This window comes from Ctenopharyngodon idella, chromosome 15 (assembly GCF_019924925.1).
Source record: "Ctenopharyngodon idella isolate HZGC_01 chromosome 15, HZGC01, whole genome shotgun sequence".
NCBI lineage: Eukaryota > Metazoa > Chordata > Actinopteri > Cypriniformes > Xenocyprididae > Ctenopharyngodon > Ctenopharyngodon idella.
In genome coordinates this window covers 23,535,158-23,552,354 of record NC_067234.1, presented here as the reverse complement: position 1 = coordinate 23,552,354, position 17,197 = coordinate 23,535,158, and the positions used below count along the sequence as shown (strand labels likewise).

The window sequence follows — 17,197 nt, the reverse complement described above, 5'->3', positions numbered from 1 at the left end:
ACTGACAGTGGTTTCTGAAAGTACTCCTGGGCCCATTTAGTAATGTCATTGACACAATCATGCCAATGAGTGATGCAGTGATTGAGGGCCCGAAGACCACGGGCATCCAATAAAGTTCTTCGTCCTTGTCCCTTACGCACAGAGATTTCTCCAGTTTCTTTGAATCTTTTGATGATGTTACGCACTGCAGATGATGAGATTTGCAAAGCCTTTGCAATTTGACGTTGAGGAACATTGTTTTTAAAGTATTCCACAATCTTTTTAAGCACTCTTTCACAGCTTTGCCCATCTTTACTTCTGAGAGACTCTGCCTCTCTTTTATAGATAATCATGTTACAGACCTGATATCAATTAACTTCATTAGTTGCTAGATGTTCTCCCAGCTAAATCTTTTCAAAATTTCTTGCTTTTTCAGCCATTTGTTGCTCCCATGCCAACTTTTTTGAGAACTGTAGCAGGCATCAAATTTGAAATTAGCTCATTTTGTGCATAAAATTGTAAAATTTCTCATTTTAAACATTTATGTTATCTATGTTCTATTGTGAATAAAATATTGGCTCAAGTGATTTGAAATTCTTTTAGTTTTCATTTTATTCAAATTTAAAAAAGTCCCAACTTTTCCGGAATTCGGGTTGTAATAAAATGTGAAAATGTATAAAAATGAATATGATGATCACAGGGGTAGATGAAACACTTACTTGTGTAAGAATAACCTAAAGGATCCCGTGGGAAAAAAGAAAAAGAAAAGAAAAGAAAAAAAAAAAAAAAAAACATACAAATGGGAAACAAAAAAGGGGAAAAATCACATAAAATGACAGGATGAAAAAAAGAGAAGTCTGAAAATGTCAAAGGGTAAGAAGCCGGTAACAAGATCAGACAGAAATACTTTCTCATCACTCATACTTTACCTGAATTAGATTCATTACTCTCTGGACTACATCCTGTATATTTCGCACTAAATGGGTTTTGTTTCATGTACTGACAGGAAATAAATCCCAGTGTACAATGTGTTTAGTGTATTATGTGGTAATGGCATCTCTGAAAGTTCAAAACATCCTGCTGATCACACAAACAACCACCAGGAGGAGTAAGAGGGTAGATGTGTGTGGGGTGTAATCGTGATGAGAATATCAACATAAATCACAGGAATATTCCTGTAGTGTGCGGTGTTATGATTGATTTTTATCGATGTTTTGTGAAATGTTTGCAGAATTTTATCTCCTGTGTGAGAACAAGATGTTCTGTTTTTACCAGATGGATTTCTCAATCAATTATTGGTATAAGAAATAATTTATGTAAGGCGTGACCAGTATATATATATATATATATATATATATATATATATATATATATATATATATATATATATATATATTCAGTATGAACATGCTTAGCAGCAGTAAAATTGCCAAGCATATATTATTCACAGTGACTGGCAAATGCGTCACAACCCTTAACCAATGTTCTCAATGCACTGAATTACAAACCTTACATTATTTTTAGTCCTCTGTGATCTTTATTTCTATCCATTGAAAGTCATAATGACTATTTTTAATGTCATTTTTTTTTGTTAATATTCTTATGTTCTGAAGAAGTTCTTAACTTACATTTATAGTACATCCATAAGCTTCTACCTATAAATAATTATTAAATAACCACCAGGTTTCTCTTAATGATGAATAATACATAACCTGCATACAATGCAAAACAATGGATAGAAAACTGGAAAATGTTTTTTTGGTTGTCAAAAAGGCAAATATATTAAACCACCCAGGTATCGCCTAGAAAAGGTTGTCCTTCAAAACGTAGAGACGCCACAGAGAGGCTAACAATTACTCTGAAGGAGCGACAGAGTTCAGTTTAGTTGAGAACAGTGTAAAGCTGAACCAGTCAACCATATCAAGAGCTCTACTGTTCTGTATGGGAGGGAGGCACAAAAGAAGACATTGCTCAAAAAGATCCATGCAAAAGCATGTCTGGAGTTGTCAGATGAGGCTAAAATTGAGTGATATATATATATATATATATATATATTCCATAATAATTTAGAAAAGCACACACTTAACTTTTAATAAAATGTTGTGTTGTAATGCTGTGTTTCATTGGATTTGTAATTCAGTGAAATGAGAGAATTGTTCAAGCGACTGAAATGTTAATATTCAAACTACTTAATTCATTACGCCCTACTCTTTAGCACTATGAACACAGCGTCTGCGTCAGCCGAAGACTTCACACTAGCTGGTTGATAAGGTGTGTGGGCCGTCACGCCACGCTGCGCTGCTGTTGATGGAACCGTGTGCTCCTAAGAGAGAGAAGTGGGATACTCACGGACATGCTCGGTTTTGAAGACCACTGACGGGCTGCTGTCGCCTTCGCCCTTGCCGTTGATGGCAGACATCTTGACTTCGTATTCGGTTTCGGGTTTAAGCCCGGTGACTTTGACTGAACTCAGTCCTGCTGGGAAGCAGCAAGAAGCAGATTTAATCAAAAACCCATTCATTAATTCATAAACAACAGCATGCAAGTTAAATGGGCAACATAAAACCTTGCCACTGAACATGGCGGAAATACATTTGACATTTAAAGCTACGGGCATACAGTGATGCTGACATTCAATATCATAGTAAAAATGGATATTTCACTAAAGAAAGAAAAGTTTGTCCTCATTTACTCACCCTCATGTCGTTATAAACCTGTATGAATTACTTCAGCGGAAAAGAAGATATTTTGAAAAAAATAGCTTTGGTTACTGAAGAACACATTCACATTTCTCAAAATATCTGCTAAGTTACACAGAATAAATAAAGTCACACAGGTTTGGAACAACATGAGGAGTGAAGACAAGTGATGACAATTTTAATTTTTGGGTGAACTATCCCTTTAACATGTAGAAATAACATGGACCATTCATGAAACGTGAGCAGATTGCATTACTAACAAATTGTACATGAAACCATTTGGCTACTTTTATTTTAAGGTGTTCTTGTTAAAATGTAATTAAACATTTAAGTACCAAAAAATATGAATATAACTATGTATATAAATATGAAATAACTTTGTACTTACTATAGGGGTTAGGATTAGGGTTTGGTTTAGGGTTAGTTGAATGTAATTATGCATAAATTACTGTTTTTCTAAAATAGGTATATGTAACGTGTAACAAGGACAGTAGCTATGTTTATATTGCATAAAAAAAAAAAAAAAAAAAAAAAAAAAATGCTGAATAGAAACGCCAAAATGAGCATAAATTCTAAAAACGCACCAAAAAAAAAAAAAAAAAAGTATGCTCTCAATTGAGGCGATATATTTTTCATCCGATAAGACATGCGCATAAACTACGATGGAAACACATTTACTAAATAAATCCCTCAAAGCGCAAAAAAAAACAAAAAAAAAAACAAAAAGCAACAGCAACTGCACAGCAACTGAAATGTTGGTTTGATCATTCTGAAATGTCTGAGCCAAAGTCTATCATCAGAATGATTTGGTATAATTCCCTCCCATAAGTGTCTCACATGATTGCGTTCCAAAACACCAGGCATCCAAATGCAAGATAATAATGACACTGTTTATTAAGTTTCATCTGCACACTCTGAGGCGCAAATCATTTATGATGGAAAAAAAAAAAGAGCCACAGTGGTTTCCATGATTGCAGCAACTTACATTTTTATTACAGATATTTTGCGTCAATTTCCCAGGAAGTGACGATTTTGTTCTCTTGAACACATAGGATGGAAACGCTGCTTTATTCAAAAATGTTTTATGCAATATTCCAATTTTGCACACAAGTTAAATTTGCAACTTTAGACGGAAACATAGCTACTTCAAAATAAAGTGTTACTATTTTGCACATAAGTTAAATTTGCAACTTTGGATGGAAACATAGTTACTGTAAAATAAAGTGTTACCAACCATCAATTGTTTATTTTCTGCTTATGTTTCATGAATAAGGCCTATTACATCCAAATCTAATTCATTACAACAGAAATGACAGATTCTATTGTAACAAGTTGCTGAAATAACTGCATATTAAATACTGTACACTTTTATAGAAAGTAGATTTTTCCCTTCAATCCAGTTATGTCGTCAAAGTTCTGGCACCCAAAAAAGACAATTTAGTTTTTTATGATCATTTTACTTGAGTAATGGTTGCTGAAAATTCAGCTTTGCCATCACAGAAATAAATTACATTTTAAAATATATTAAAATAGAAAGCAGTTATTTTAAATTTTAATAATATTTAAAAATATTTCGGTTTATACTGTATTTTTGATCAAATAAACATAGCCTTAGTGAGCATTTTGAAAGATTTCTTTCAAAAACATTAAAAAAACATTACCGACCCCAAAATTTTGTACGGTAATGTGTTAATTTGACTATAGGTATGACTTTAATACCATAGCAATTTCTAAATTAACCATTTTTAAAGTATAGTTTCCAAAGAGGGTCTGTAATGTGATTGTTAAAATACTATACTGACCTCTTATTTTAAAAGTGCTGTTTTCCACTATATAAGTCTACAAACCATACAGGGGTTTTGCCTTTTACATATAATACAGATGGCTTCCCGCTTCGGTTCATGTGACTTACCGTCTTTCACCTCATAGACTCGCTGCACCCATTTCCCTCGGCCCACCGCTCTCCACTCAGCTTGGTACTTGAGCACAGGAACTCCTCCAGTGGACTCTGGCTCTTCGAAAAGCACCTGAGCCGTGCTGGAGTACGGTTGCACTTGAGTGATGGCCGGCGCCGAGGGCACATCTGCACCACAGGGGAGACACTTTACAATACGCAGTGGGAAAACTGCACTTTAACAGCTTATGTCTGATAATATTGCCTGATTGTGCTGCTTTGTGCTGAGCAAAAGTTTACACAAGGAAAATTTGAGCTATTGTATTGCACTTTATTGAACAAAGGCTAGAATTGCAGTTAATTCAAAAATACAATACCTTGAAAGCAAAAAGCATCCAAACACTATACGATTTGCTACCGCTGTAAATTACTATATTGTGTACATTTTGAGATCAATACAGAGAAACAGACCAGCTGGGATCATGATGAACTCTCTGTATTCGGTTCCGATCTCATTGGAGGCAGTACAGTTGTAGGGGCCAAAGTCGCTCTGAGACTCTGGATTGACCTGGGACAGATCAAGTGAATGTATTAACCTCTAGTCTCTATCTCATCATTTATCTATTTTACCACTGTCATTCCATTAGATGTGTATTTACTCCTGACGGTGCGCTCACTGTGCTAAAATATTGATAAGAAGCACAGGCTGCAGTAGTGCCCTAGAGCAACCCTACCCTTTCCTGGGTAAAGCTCACAAAAAACAGGTCCAGGTCACATTTCACCCCTAAACCAAAATGAATAAACTAGGTATAATATTTCTGATACAGAAAATTAAGCTTGTTTAAAACCATTATGATTGTAGATGATGAACAAATCATCATATTTGAAAAAAAAAAAAAAAAAAACAAATCTTTTAAGTGAACAAATCATTTACATGAAATGTGTGACTGCTTTCCTTCCTTCAAAAACTATAGCATGAACCAACAGAATTTAAGTTTAACTGAAGGAGTCTGAATAAGTGTTATTTTAGTATTATTTACAGTATATATTATTGTATTTATTAACAATTTGAACTAGCTTTTATTTTTAGTTTTCATTTTAGTTAAATTTTTAATAATTATGCTATGTGCTTTTGTCATTTTAATTTTGTTTGTTTTTTTATGTTCTTATGTCATTTTTATTTATTTTATAATTTAAAAAAAAAAAAAAATTACAATTTGAGTTTAATTTTTTTTTTTTTCTAGTGAGAAACTGTAGTACTTAAACTTCAACTTATTTCCAAGGCAACATTTCTAATGTTCTAATATTCTATTTTTTTTTAATAGTTTTACTTAATAATAACCATGGTCTGAATGAGATTTTGAGCGGCACTGAACATGTTTGTGAATGAACTGGGAAATGTCATTTATAAACAAAATGCAGGGATCGAATAACTTGTTTGTGCCTGAGAATCTGCTGATCAAGAGCATGTCTTTCATTCAGTTTCATTAGAATTAATATTTTTTACAACAAGGAGCAAAATATTGATAATAACTGTTGTGGTTGCGAATGTGTTTAACAAATCAGTGTATGAATCAAAACAAATCTGTTTCATAAAAAGATTCAACAGTCAACTAACCATTAGTTGACAGGAAGAGGCTTAGTCGACCAAAATTTTAGTTAATTTTATAACATGCGATTAGTCGACTAATTGCTTAAAATGAACAACTACTAGTTGATCAGAAAAATCTTTAGTCGAGGGCAGCCCTAATAATTAGAGCTGCACAATCAATCGTTAAAAGATCACAATCTCGATTCAAACACCCACACGATCTTAGTTCTAAATGACAACGATTCGCCTGTGTCTATTAAACCTTTGACAAAATCATACTGGAACTGAACATTCAGATCTGTGTTCGCGCTGCCGCTGATCCAGTATAGGTGCGAAACAGCTTCACAAACAGTCTTTTCAACTACACATTATCATTATTTCTGTCTTACATTAATTCAAATTATCACAGAAGTACTGGGATAAAAGTTTGTAGTTCGGATATAAACACATGTCTACAGAAGCGATCATAATAGAGCAAATCACCTTTTGAAAGCAACTTAATGCTATTGATTACATGTTATAAAATGTATTTGTCACTTAATCATTGATTCAAGACGTTCAAAAACACTGATTCATCCAGTAATGAAACAAGTGAAGTCTTTATGAGTGAATCACTGAATCAATGATTCAAGAGATTCGTCCAAAAAAACTGATTCATCCAGTAATTAAACAAGTGAAGTCTTCATGAGTGAATCATTGAATCACTGATTCAAGAGATTCCTTCAAAAATGCAGATTCATCTAGTAATGAAACAAGTGAAGTCTTTATGGGTAAGTCATTGAATCATTCATTCAAAATATTTTTTTAAAATAATTAATCCAAATTAATTAAACATTTTGAAACAGACTGCAGCAATTAATAATATAATATAATATAATATAATATAATATAATATAATATAATATAATATAATATGTCTTTCTTTTGATTTAGGGTTGAAATATAACCAGCACATGTTCTTTGTCCAGTTTCGTTAAATTTCCCATCTGTGTATAAAGTATTTGTGTGTTCATGTGTATATAGAATGTTTATGTTCTCAGGAAGGCGTCTGTGTGGGCCGTACCTCCAGGTAGCTTGCAGAAGGCGTGTTGTAAATCTTGATATTGGAGGTGTTAAGATTAGGCAGCTGGAGGCCGTCTCGCAGCCACGTAATAGACACATTGTTGGGGTGAGCCAGCACTTCACAGCTGATATTGGCCGGGTTGCCCTCCCACGTGTACACCGTTACTGATCCCAGGATTTTCGGGGCATCTGTGATGAAAGGCAAAGCATATACAACTGAAAAACAAACAAACCTGCTGGTAGCGCTGACCCTTTTCTACCTACCGCCCATCTACATCCGCTAAGGGAGAACAAAACCTCCATTCTCATTATCTTTGAAGCCTTAATTCTGAGGATAAGGTGGTTAAAGATCAAAATGTCCATGGCTTAAACATAGAGCTGAAAGTGGAGTGCTTAAAACACAGCGCTCTGCGATGTTGAACACATCTGTTCGTGGCAGTACATAAAAGCCAATCACGCTTCACTGGCTTCAAAAGGCCCCTCCTCCAAGCAGCATCCCTGAATAGCATGCTGGGGGCCGACTTCAGGCACGAAGCTCCCGTGACGTATGCGGTCGGCCCGCGTTCCCTCACAGACTGTGTGCGAATAACTGTCGGCCTGCTGAGATACTGTTCTCACATTCATCAGAGATTCAGATGTCATTAGTCCCATCACAGCAATACACGGCTGGTACAAATGCACAAACAAGCGAAGAGGGAGGCTGGTATTTTCACAGCATACGCCGCAGCTAATTTGAAAACAAATACAAACAGGCGCAGTGGGGGGAGCGCAATGAGAGCAAAAATGGGCGATAATGCTTTGCTTGCTATTGATTGCAATAAAGTTGAGGGAAGGTTAATGCTCGGTTTTTGATGTCACAGCAATATATGAATCGTGCAAACAAGTAAATTAGTGCATTTTTGGTCTGAACTTTGTCTTTGTTACTAGACTTTAGTCAGAGTAAATGCTACTGTATTTTTCATTTGAGACAAACCAAAACGATTGTTATGACTTTTTTTGTTCATATAATATGTAATATGTCCACTAACAGCCTTGTTTTTATTCAAATGAAATATGGCATCTACTCTGACCCCATTGTCCTAACCAGGCATAAAAAAAAAATAAAAAATTAAATAAATTCGGTCTCTTCCATGTAAATCCTAACCATTATTTTACTAACCAGCTTTGATGAGCAACAGGACATTTTGTCCGTCACGGGGTTTCTGTCTGTCGCGTCATGCTAGGTAACCCCGCCCACTGTGAAATCTCATTGGTCTAAAATTCAGCTCTATATAGCTTGCTGACCAATTAAATTACCCTCAAAGTGAAGTTCTAATGTTTCACAAACAGGGCTTAGATTAAGCCAGGATTAGGCCTTAGTTCAATTAGGGCATTTAAGTAGCTTTTATAAATGTGCCTTAGAAAAAACACTGATGTGCATCTGATGTGATGTGAGACAAAACAATGACACTAACATATTTTAAGATATGTCACTGCAAGTTGCTTTCAGTTAAAATAGCTCAAACATACATTTTAGTCTGGGACTAGGCTTAAGCCTTGTCTGTGAAACCAGGGGAAAGATTTTTCTACATTTTCAACATCAATATTAGCATTTCTTAAGCAAATTTTTTAGGGATGCACATTATATATGTAAGCAATAAGGTACAAGAGGCTGTGCTGTATCGTGAATAAGTCACGGCTGAAGGGTGTTGTTAGGCACGATGCGAAGCCCTGGCTTCCGCCGTGACTTATTCACGATACAGCACTAGCCTCGAGTACCGTATTGCTTTTATAAAACGGTTACCACACAATACAAATATTAAAGCCAGTTGCTAAGAGTGGTTGCTAAGGGTGTTGTGTAGTGATACACAGAACCGTTTGGTGAAGCAGTCATAGTCAATAATATTGACCAGTCAGAATCAAGGACAGGAACTAACGTTTTAAAAATTATATATACATTATATATATATATATATATATATATATATATATATATATATATATATATATATATACACATTATATATATATATATATATATATATATATATATATATATATATATATAGAGAGAGAGAGAGAGAGAGAGATAACATTTATATTTTTTCTTATTCATTTCATTGGCCGATATCAGATATTTAATTGTACATGCTTATTTATTCTGTGTTTTACATTTATATTACTTTTGCCATCATCTAACACTCACTGAAAGTTAAAAACAATAACTTGTTATAATTACTAAAATTAATATCATACATCATGTTATTGGCCATAACATCAAAAAATATTGGCATCTGCAAAAATGTAATATGCATGTGCATCCCTAATATTCATTTAATTTATGATTTGAAAGTTGGACACACAAAACCTTGTCACATTGCACTTGGTTAGGACACAGTGTGATTCAAGTCTATTGGGAGGCTGTTTTCGTATCATTCGTGTCCTGTGGTGGTGGGGGAGGGGGGTGATAATGTTGGGGGGTGGCTGTGGTTTTGATACATTAACTACCATTCTCTTCTGAGTAGCCATATGCTCTCTGGACTGCAGCCGAGCAGCAGTGCTGCTGTGAATTAAACATATGCCTTTGAGGCATATCAGTGTGGTATCCAACAGTACGTTTGACTGATAGAAGCTAATGAGGCTACAGATACTATAGACTCACAGCGCACTTCCAGATTCACAAGCTGCGAGGTCTCTCCGATGGCGTTGCGAGCAGTGCAGAGATACTCGCCGGCGTCGGTGTACTGAGCGTACTTCAGGGTGAGAGAAGACACGCGGGCGTCACTGCGAACCAACACGTCACCATCAGGACTCTGAACACAGAGACAAGGGAAAATTCACTGAAAAATTCATACTTTTCACTTCCTTCAGCCATTAAAATAATAGTTCTCCCTCAGATGAAAATTCTGTCATCGGTTACTCACCCTCATGTCATTCCAAACCTGTATGGCTTTCTTTTTTCTAACACCACAAACTGTTAAACTCCAAAAAGGACAAAAAAAGCACCATAAAAGTGGCTTCAGAAGAATTTAAACATATTGCAAGACACGTATGAACAACTTTTTGGTACTTTTATGGTGCTTTTAGATAATTTTTTTGAGCTTTTGGTCACATCATGCTTTCATTTTACTGAGAAAAGTAACTCCACATTTTGTAATGTAAAGTATTTTGTTTTCTAAAGAATGAAAAAAGTCAAATGGACTTTTGGAACATGCGTCAACAAGAATAAATGATGACAGAATGTGAATTATGGGTTAACTATTCCTATATAGTTTGCAAGTAACTCCACTTCAATGCAACAAAGGGTTAGTTCACCCAAAAATGAAAATTATGTCATTAATTACCCACCCTCATATCGTTCCACACCTGTAAGACCTTCGTTCATGTTTGGAAAACAAATTAAGATATTTTTGATAAAATCCGATGGCTCAGTGAGGCCTGCATCGCCAGCAATAACACTCCCTTTTTCAATGCCCAGAAAGCTACAACACATTTAAAACAGTTCATGTGACTACAGTGGTTCAACTTTAATATTATAAAGCGACGAGAATACTTTTTGTGCACCAAAAATAACAAAATAGCGACTTTATTCCACAATATCTAGTGATGGGCAATTTCAAAACACTGCTTCATGAAGCTTCGAAGCTTAACGAATCATTTGTTTCGAATCAGTGGTTCAGAGCACCAAAATCATACGATTTCAGTAAACAAGGCTTTGTTACGTCATAAGTGTTTTGAAACTTCAATAGTTCACGTGACTTTGGCAGTTTGATTCACGCTCCGAACCACTGATTCGAAACAAATGATTCGTTAAGCTTCGAAGCTTCATGAATTCATGTTCATGTTTTTTGGCACACAAAAAGTATTCTTGTCACTTTATAATATTAAGGTTGAACCACTGTAGTCACATGAACTGTTTTAAATATGTTTTTAGTAGCTTTCTGGGCATTGAAAAAGGGAGTGTTATTGCTGGCGATGCAGGCCTTACTTAGCCATCTGATTTTGTCAAAAATATCTTAATTTGTGTTCCGAAGATGAACGAAGGTCTTACGGGTTTGAAACGACATGAGGGTGAGTAATTAATGACAGAAATTTCATTTTTGGGTGAACTAACCCTTTAACAACAAACTTACTAATTATTAACAAGCAGTAAATTAGGAGTTTATTGAGGGAAAAGTCATAGTTAATAGTGAATATGCGTTCCGTATACTAAAGTGTTACCAAAAACAGTTCTCTACTTTCAGAGAAAAATGGCCATTTGAACAATTCTTCATTTTTAAGTATGTGAGTACTGAAAGATATCAGAGAAGCAAACCTGGTGAAAAAGGAGGTTTGGTGAACGGCAGACATAAATAAGAGTCTTTTATGTGCTGAGTCTTTTCTAGCAGAGATGTGAGGGGGGAACATAAATAATGCAGACCATAAGGTAGGGGAAGCCATTTCTACACCGCTGTTACTTCATCAAAAGCTACGTCACATGATCTCAGCTGGCTTGGACCATTTTACAATGTCCCAGTGCTCATTTTAAAGACAAGCATAGATCTTAACATGCCATGCTTGCAGTTTCTTTTAGCTTGCTGTTCCACTTAACCTTGTGGATCTTATGAAGATGAGTGGCATCTATAACCAACGTTTCCTTAATGACAGCACAATTTGCATACAGTATAGCAGGGGTTTCAAACACATGGCCCGTGGCGTGGATACAGCCTGTGGAGGAGACTAATCTTGCCCAAAGGATGATTTGAGAAAAGAAAAAAAAAAGAAAAAAAAAATATGCAGCTTTATACATAGATTTACAATTTATCGAATGTAAGGATGTTTAGATATTTTTACAGGAAAATGACAAAGTACAGATTATATACACTACCGCTCAGTAAAATTGTTCATTAAATATATTGTTCATTAAAGAGAAAGACTATTTGCAGTGCAGTAAACTGAATACTTGGGCTGAACAGATCTCAGAATGGGTGGAATGAACTCGCTTTCTCTTTCCAACATTCACACACACACACACACACACAATCTCAGACAGGACAGTAATGAGGACAGGAAATGCATTGAAGTTTCGAAGACTTCATCAAGCACAACATTAGTATTCCCTGCTCCACTTGGAACAGAAAAAACTCCTCTCTCTACATTTCTGGTCAGCCGCTGCCCCTTCCACAAACTTTGCTATGAATGAACTCGGCAGAAGCGTTGTGTCAGAGACAATAATTATGCCGGTGTTGTCCCAGGACTGAGTCACGCTTACATAATGCTGAGCCTTTTCATCCAAAAACCACCCAACAGCCACCCAGCAGAGCTGACTGGGCTAATTGAATAACCCCCTAATGGGAGCGCTGAACCCAGTCCAGCCCATTTCCGGCCTTCTTTCCCACAGTTTTCCCTGTCTGCTGTGGTCAAATGGCCAGACCGTGACCCCATGTGCCATGGGACGTGCTCTCGTCACTGGACTCTGGTTACTATGTGGTACTGGGGTCAGATCATTGCCCGGATCGCTGAATCTCTATGGCAAACAGCTATACACTTCAATCAGCACATTCAACTGACTTTATCTCCCATTCTTCTAAGATAAGGCTCTATTTATTCATTTGCAACGTGAGAACGCTATATCATTAAAGTTTTAGAGCCATAGTTTTCAGCAGAAAGGTCTTTTTAATAATGCACACCAGCCTTCTGCAAAGCTTGGATGGAGGTGGTTTGCTCAAATGTCTATTTTTGTCAGGGCGGGAAAGGAAAAGGCTCGGTGTGAACAACAACAAAAGCATTTTGTGCAACATTAAATGCTTAAAGGAAAAATCCATCAAATCACAATAACAACTTTGGAAGGAATAACATGGTCAGACATTATAAAGATTTTTTTATATATATTAAACTTTGAGAATGCAGCCTTGTGGCGTCATAATGGAATAAAACAACGTCATAATGACTTAATCGATTAGACAGAATGAAAAAAAGAGGCCATGCACTGAAAAGAAAGTGGAAACTACAACTACACAATTTCACTCTCAGGTGAAACAAAGCCATCATCATAATTCAGTTGATGGATCTGATGAGATTTCAGAGATTTGATCTGATAGGAAAGAGGAGGTTTATGGAGTTGATGGCTATCTTCATAATTTAGTTTATGGAGTCATGGATATGGAATCTCTACCTTGTGCTGTTCGGGCCGAGTCCAAGAGGCCTGCAAAGAACACAGACAAAACACAACACAAAGAGGCAAAGCAGTCCTTTAGAAGGAATCCTCTGTTATTCAGAACAAAAGCACTGCACAATAAACACATGTTTACTGATTAAGCATATGGGCTAAAAAGTGTAATATTACAAAGTGATGCATATTACAAAAAATAAATTAAGAAGCAGATTAAATGTTCAATTGTTTTGCTCTGTTTTTAGCATTACTCACTCATTCAGTTAAACAAGCTTGAATAGACTGGTCATTTATTCTGGTTAATTAAAATTAGCTTACACATTCATCTTTTATAGTTCATAAAATAATAAATATAAAAATACTTGTTGCTTTATGAAAAAGCATATGGCAAAAAAAAAAGTTTCGGAGAGTCTTGAATTTGAAGTAAAAAAAAACATTTAAACATCCCTAAAACAAGATAAACTTACATGAAAAGCAAAACTGTGAAAGATAAGAAGACTTTTTTCATTTTCAGAGAATAAATCTTTTATTAAGTGTATTTTTGTTACCTCATGGCAAATTGTTTCTTTCTTTTTTTTTTTTCCTAAAAATATTTAGTGAGGTTTAAACAAGTTTTACTATCTGTAATTCTGCCTCTCAAGTAAATAGATTTTGTTTTAAGGGTATTTAGATATTTACTGGAAAACAAGGGGAGAAAAAAAAGATTTTTTAGAGCATTATTTAAAAAGCATGAGTTCTTAAAAAAAAAAAAAAAAAAAAAATGCTAAAAAATAAAATGCTGCAAGTAATAACTTCTTTTTCAATTTGCAGAGAACAGGACCACTTCATTTCTTGGGATATACTGAATACTTTCATACCACACAGATAAACACTTCATGCAAACACTTTCCCCATGAAAGTGGCTGAAGTTCTCTGTGGACTCACGTCACTTCACGTGGAGGCTGAGCGTGCACATGCTTAGTAACACGATGCAATGGACAGGAAATCACTTGACATGCTAGAACACACTGAGATTATCACCAAACAAAACACAAGAAGAATAACAGTAAAACACGGCATTCTGTGTTAAGCCCCGTTCACACTGCTAGTCTCTGTACTGTGAAGACACTTGTGTGCGTTCCTAGCAGTTTTGGGGGTAATGCATCACAAGTAACGCAAATTACATAATCAGATTACTTTTTTCAAGTAACTAGTATTGTAACGCATTACTTTTAAATGTACAAGTCACTTTGCTTTCCCATTAACTGACTGACACCTCTCCTGTCCCATGTTTAGAGAAATATTCTAGACTAGTTCTAGACTAAATGTGAGCATGCATTAACTCATTTACTACTTCTCCTGCATCCTCTTCTTTTGTATTCCTGAATGGCAGCACAGCTGAAAGGCTTGCATTTTCTTCAGTCTGAGGCTTATTCATTTCACTTTTTGGTGTGAAAGGGCCTTTACATTTGCCAAAGATATAACTTTTTTGTTGTTACAAAAACAAACAAACAAACAAACAAACAGACAGCCCAGATAAGAAAAAGTAACGCAAAACTAATGTAACGCATTACTTTCCATAAAAAGTAACTAAGTAACATAATTTGTTACTTTTTTAGGGAATAATGCAATATTGCATAACATTTAAAAGTAACTTTCCCCAACACTGATTCCTAGTGTTGTCACTCTGTTTTTGGTAGACTGCACGTCTGGCCATATATTTCGAAAATGCAATCATATAATATATTTAAAACTAAGATCTGACTAAGAATTAGACTTAAAAGAAATAAAAGTAGCATTCTGCTGTTGGAGAGTGTTGTGATATAAACTACAGCAGTGCTCAGTGCATTAAATCATTAACCAGAATAAAGATCGATCAATCAACAAACTGAAAGGATTAGTTCACTTTGAAATGAAAATTAGCCCAAGCTTTACTCACCCTCAAGCTATCCTATGTGTATATGACTTTCTTCTTTCTGATGAACATAATCAAAGACATATTAATAAATATCCTGACGAATTCCGAGCTTTATAATGGCAGTGAATGGGGGTCACTAGTATGAGCTGAAGAAAGAGCTTCCATCCACATCCATCCATCATATATATGTGCTCCACACAGATCTGGGGGGTTAATAAAGGCCTTCTGAAGCGAAACGATGCGTTTGTGGAAAAAAAATATACCCATATTTAAACAAGTTATGAAGGTAAATATTGAGCTTCCGCCAGACCGTCTTCCGTATTCAACGTACGAAGAAAGTGTAAACTGGCGTCACACTTTTTCCGTAAGTTGAATATAGGGAAGGCATAGGACGTAGTGTAAGCTTTGTGAACTGCAAGAGTTGTACAGTTTCTTCGTACATTGAATACGAAAGGCAGTCTGGCGGAAGCTCGATATTTGACTTCATAACATTAAATATGGATTTTTTTTTTTTTACACAAATGTATCGTTTCGCTTCAGAAGGCCTTTATTAATCCCCCGGAGCCATGTGGACCACATATTTATGATGGATGGATGTGGATGGAAGCACTTTCTTCAGCTCATACTAGTGACCCCTATTCACTGTCATTATAAAGCTTGGATGCGTCAGGATATTTATTAATATTTCTCAGATTGTTTTCATCAGAAAAAAAAGGTGTCATATATACCTAGGATGGCTTGAGGGTGAGTAAAGCTTGGGCCAATTTTCATTTGAAAGTGAACTAATCCTTTAACTCACTCATACTGTCAAAAATTACTAAAACATCATTCGAATTTGACAAATGTGACCCATGCTGGCAAAATGAGTCGGAATGCGCACTGGCTAATTTCGAGCTACAGGCAAAACAAGTGAAAAATGTCAGTTTTGGTCAAAATTGAGGTTCTCACAAAAATGAGTTCATTAAGCCCTCGTCTAGCGATCTCAATGCTCCAGATAGCAAATAAACATCTAAAAGTATTTTTATTTGTATGTTTTCTGAGAGGAGTATCTTTCCTTCGACCATGAAGTATCTTTTCCTTCGACCTGTTTTTCTCTGCTCACTTTTGGGTGACTGGCGCTTCCCCTCAGCAAAAGTTTGGTACTGTTGTAAAACGCAGCATTCCAACTTTGTAAATATTCATAGCGAATTCTCTGTGGCATGAGTCTGAACCAATGAAATGTGATTTTCAAACTCGTGCTGATGTAAACAAAACAATCTTACTCGTCTGTCTTGGCGAGTATTCACACAAACATGGTCTTAAGTCTTAAGTGAACGTTTGGTTAACTATTGGGGAAAAACATCTGATGTGTAACATTATATTAGATCTGTGTGATAGGTCTTAATATATAGGCTGTCTGTTTCATTAATGTTAATCAAACAATTGTGGAATTATGAGGAAAAAAAGTTGAATATATATTTCTTCCTATAGATATTTGGTTTTGACTTGGTTTGTGCCAAATTTGGTGGTATTACCAGGGATTTTAAGGTATGGTTGTTAGGTGATTTTGTTTGGAACCTTCAGAAAACTTTAACTCGATTTTTCTCAAAATTGACTTTGGTGACTCTATCGAATTCAAACAGGTGTTGCTCAGTCATTGTTTGTCGGATTCTAAGAAACCTGACATAATTTTGAAGGTTTTTTTTAAAATAAGAATAACTTATTTTTGATAATTTGCTCATTGTGACTCATTTTGCCAGCATGGGTCACAAATAATCAATCTTCTTTTCCCTAATAATCAACATAATGCAGGGGAAACTGTAATATGAACTGCAGCAGTGCTAAACTGCTCACTGCATCATATAACTAACAACACAAACTATCAATGTATGAACTATCAATGTATGACAGTTTCTTTTCCACACATCATTTTATTATATCCATGTATGTGGTTACAGTCAAATCA

At 35.5% G+C, this 17,197-nt stretch overlaps 1 protein-coding gene across 11 annotated transcripts in view; it reads right to left on the bottom strand.

Annotated features, from left to right (window-relative positions):
• The window catches only part of ncam1b (neural cell adhesion molecule 1b), a 106,759-nt gene that overhangs the window by 29,422 nt on the left and 60,140 nt on the right, over positions 1-17,197 (bottom strand). For 5 of the 11 annotated variants that reach the window (XM_051863110.1, XM_051863118.1, XM_051863112.1 and 2 more), the window contains 6 exons: positions 13,359-13,388; positions 9,867-10,017; positions 7,227-7,414; positions 5,044-5,140; positions 4,591-4,761; positions 2,329-2,457 (listed from right to left, as the gene is read on the bottom strand). In XM_051863110.1, coding sequence (XP_051719070.1) covers positions 2,329-2,457; positions 4,591-4,761; positions 5,044-5,140; positions 7,227-7,414; positions 9,867-10,017; positions 13,359-13,388 — 766 coding nt within the window. The remainder of the gene's footprint in view (positions 1-2,328; positions 2,458-4,590; positions 4,762-5,043; positions 5,141-7,226; positions 7,415-9,866; positions 10,018-13,358; positions 13,389-17,197) is intronic. The other 6 variants (XM_051863114.1, XM_051863121.1, XM_051863116.1 and 3 more) reach the window with 3 other exon arrangements.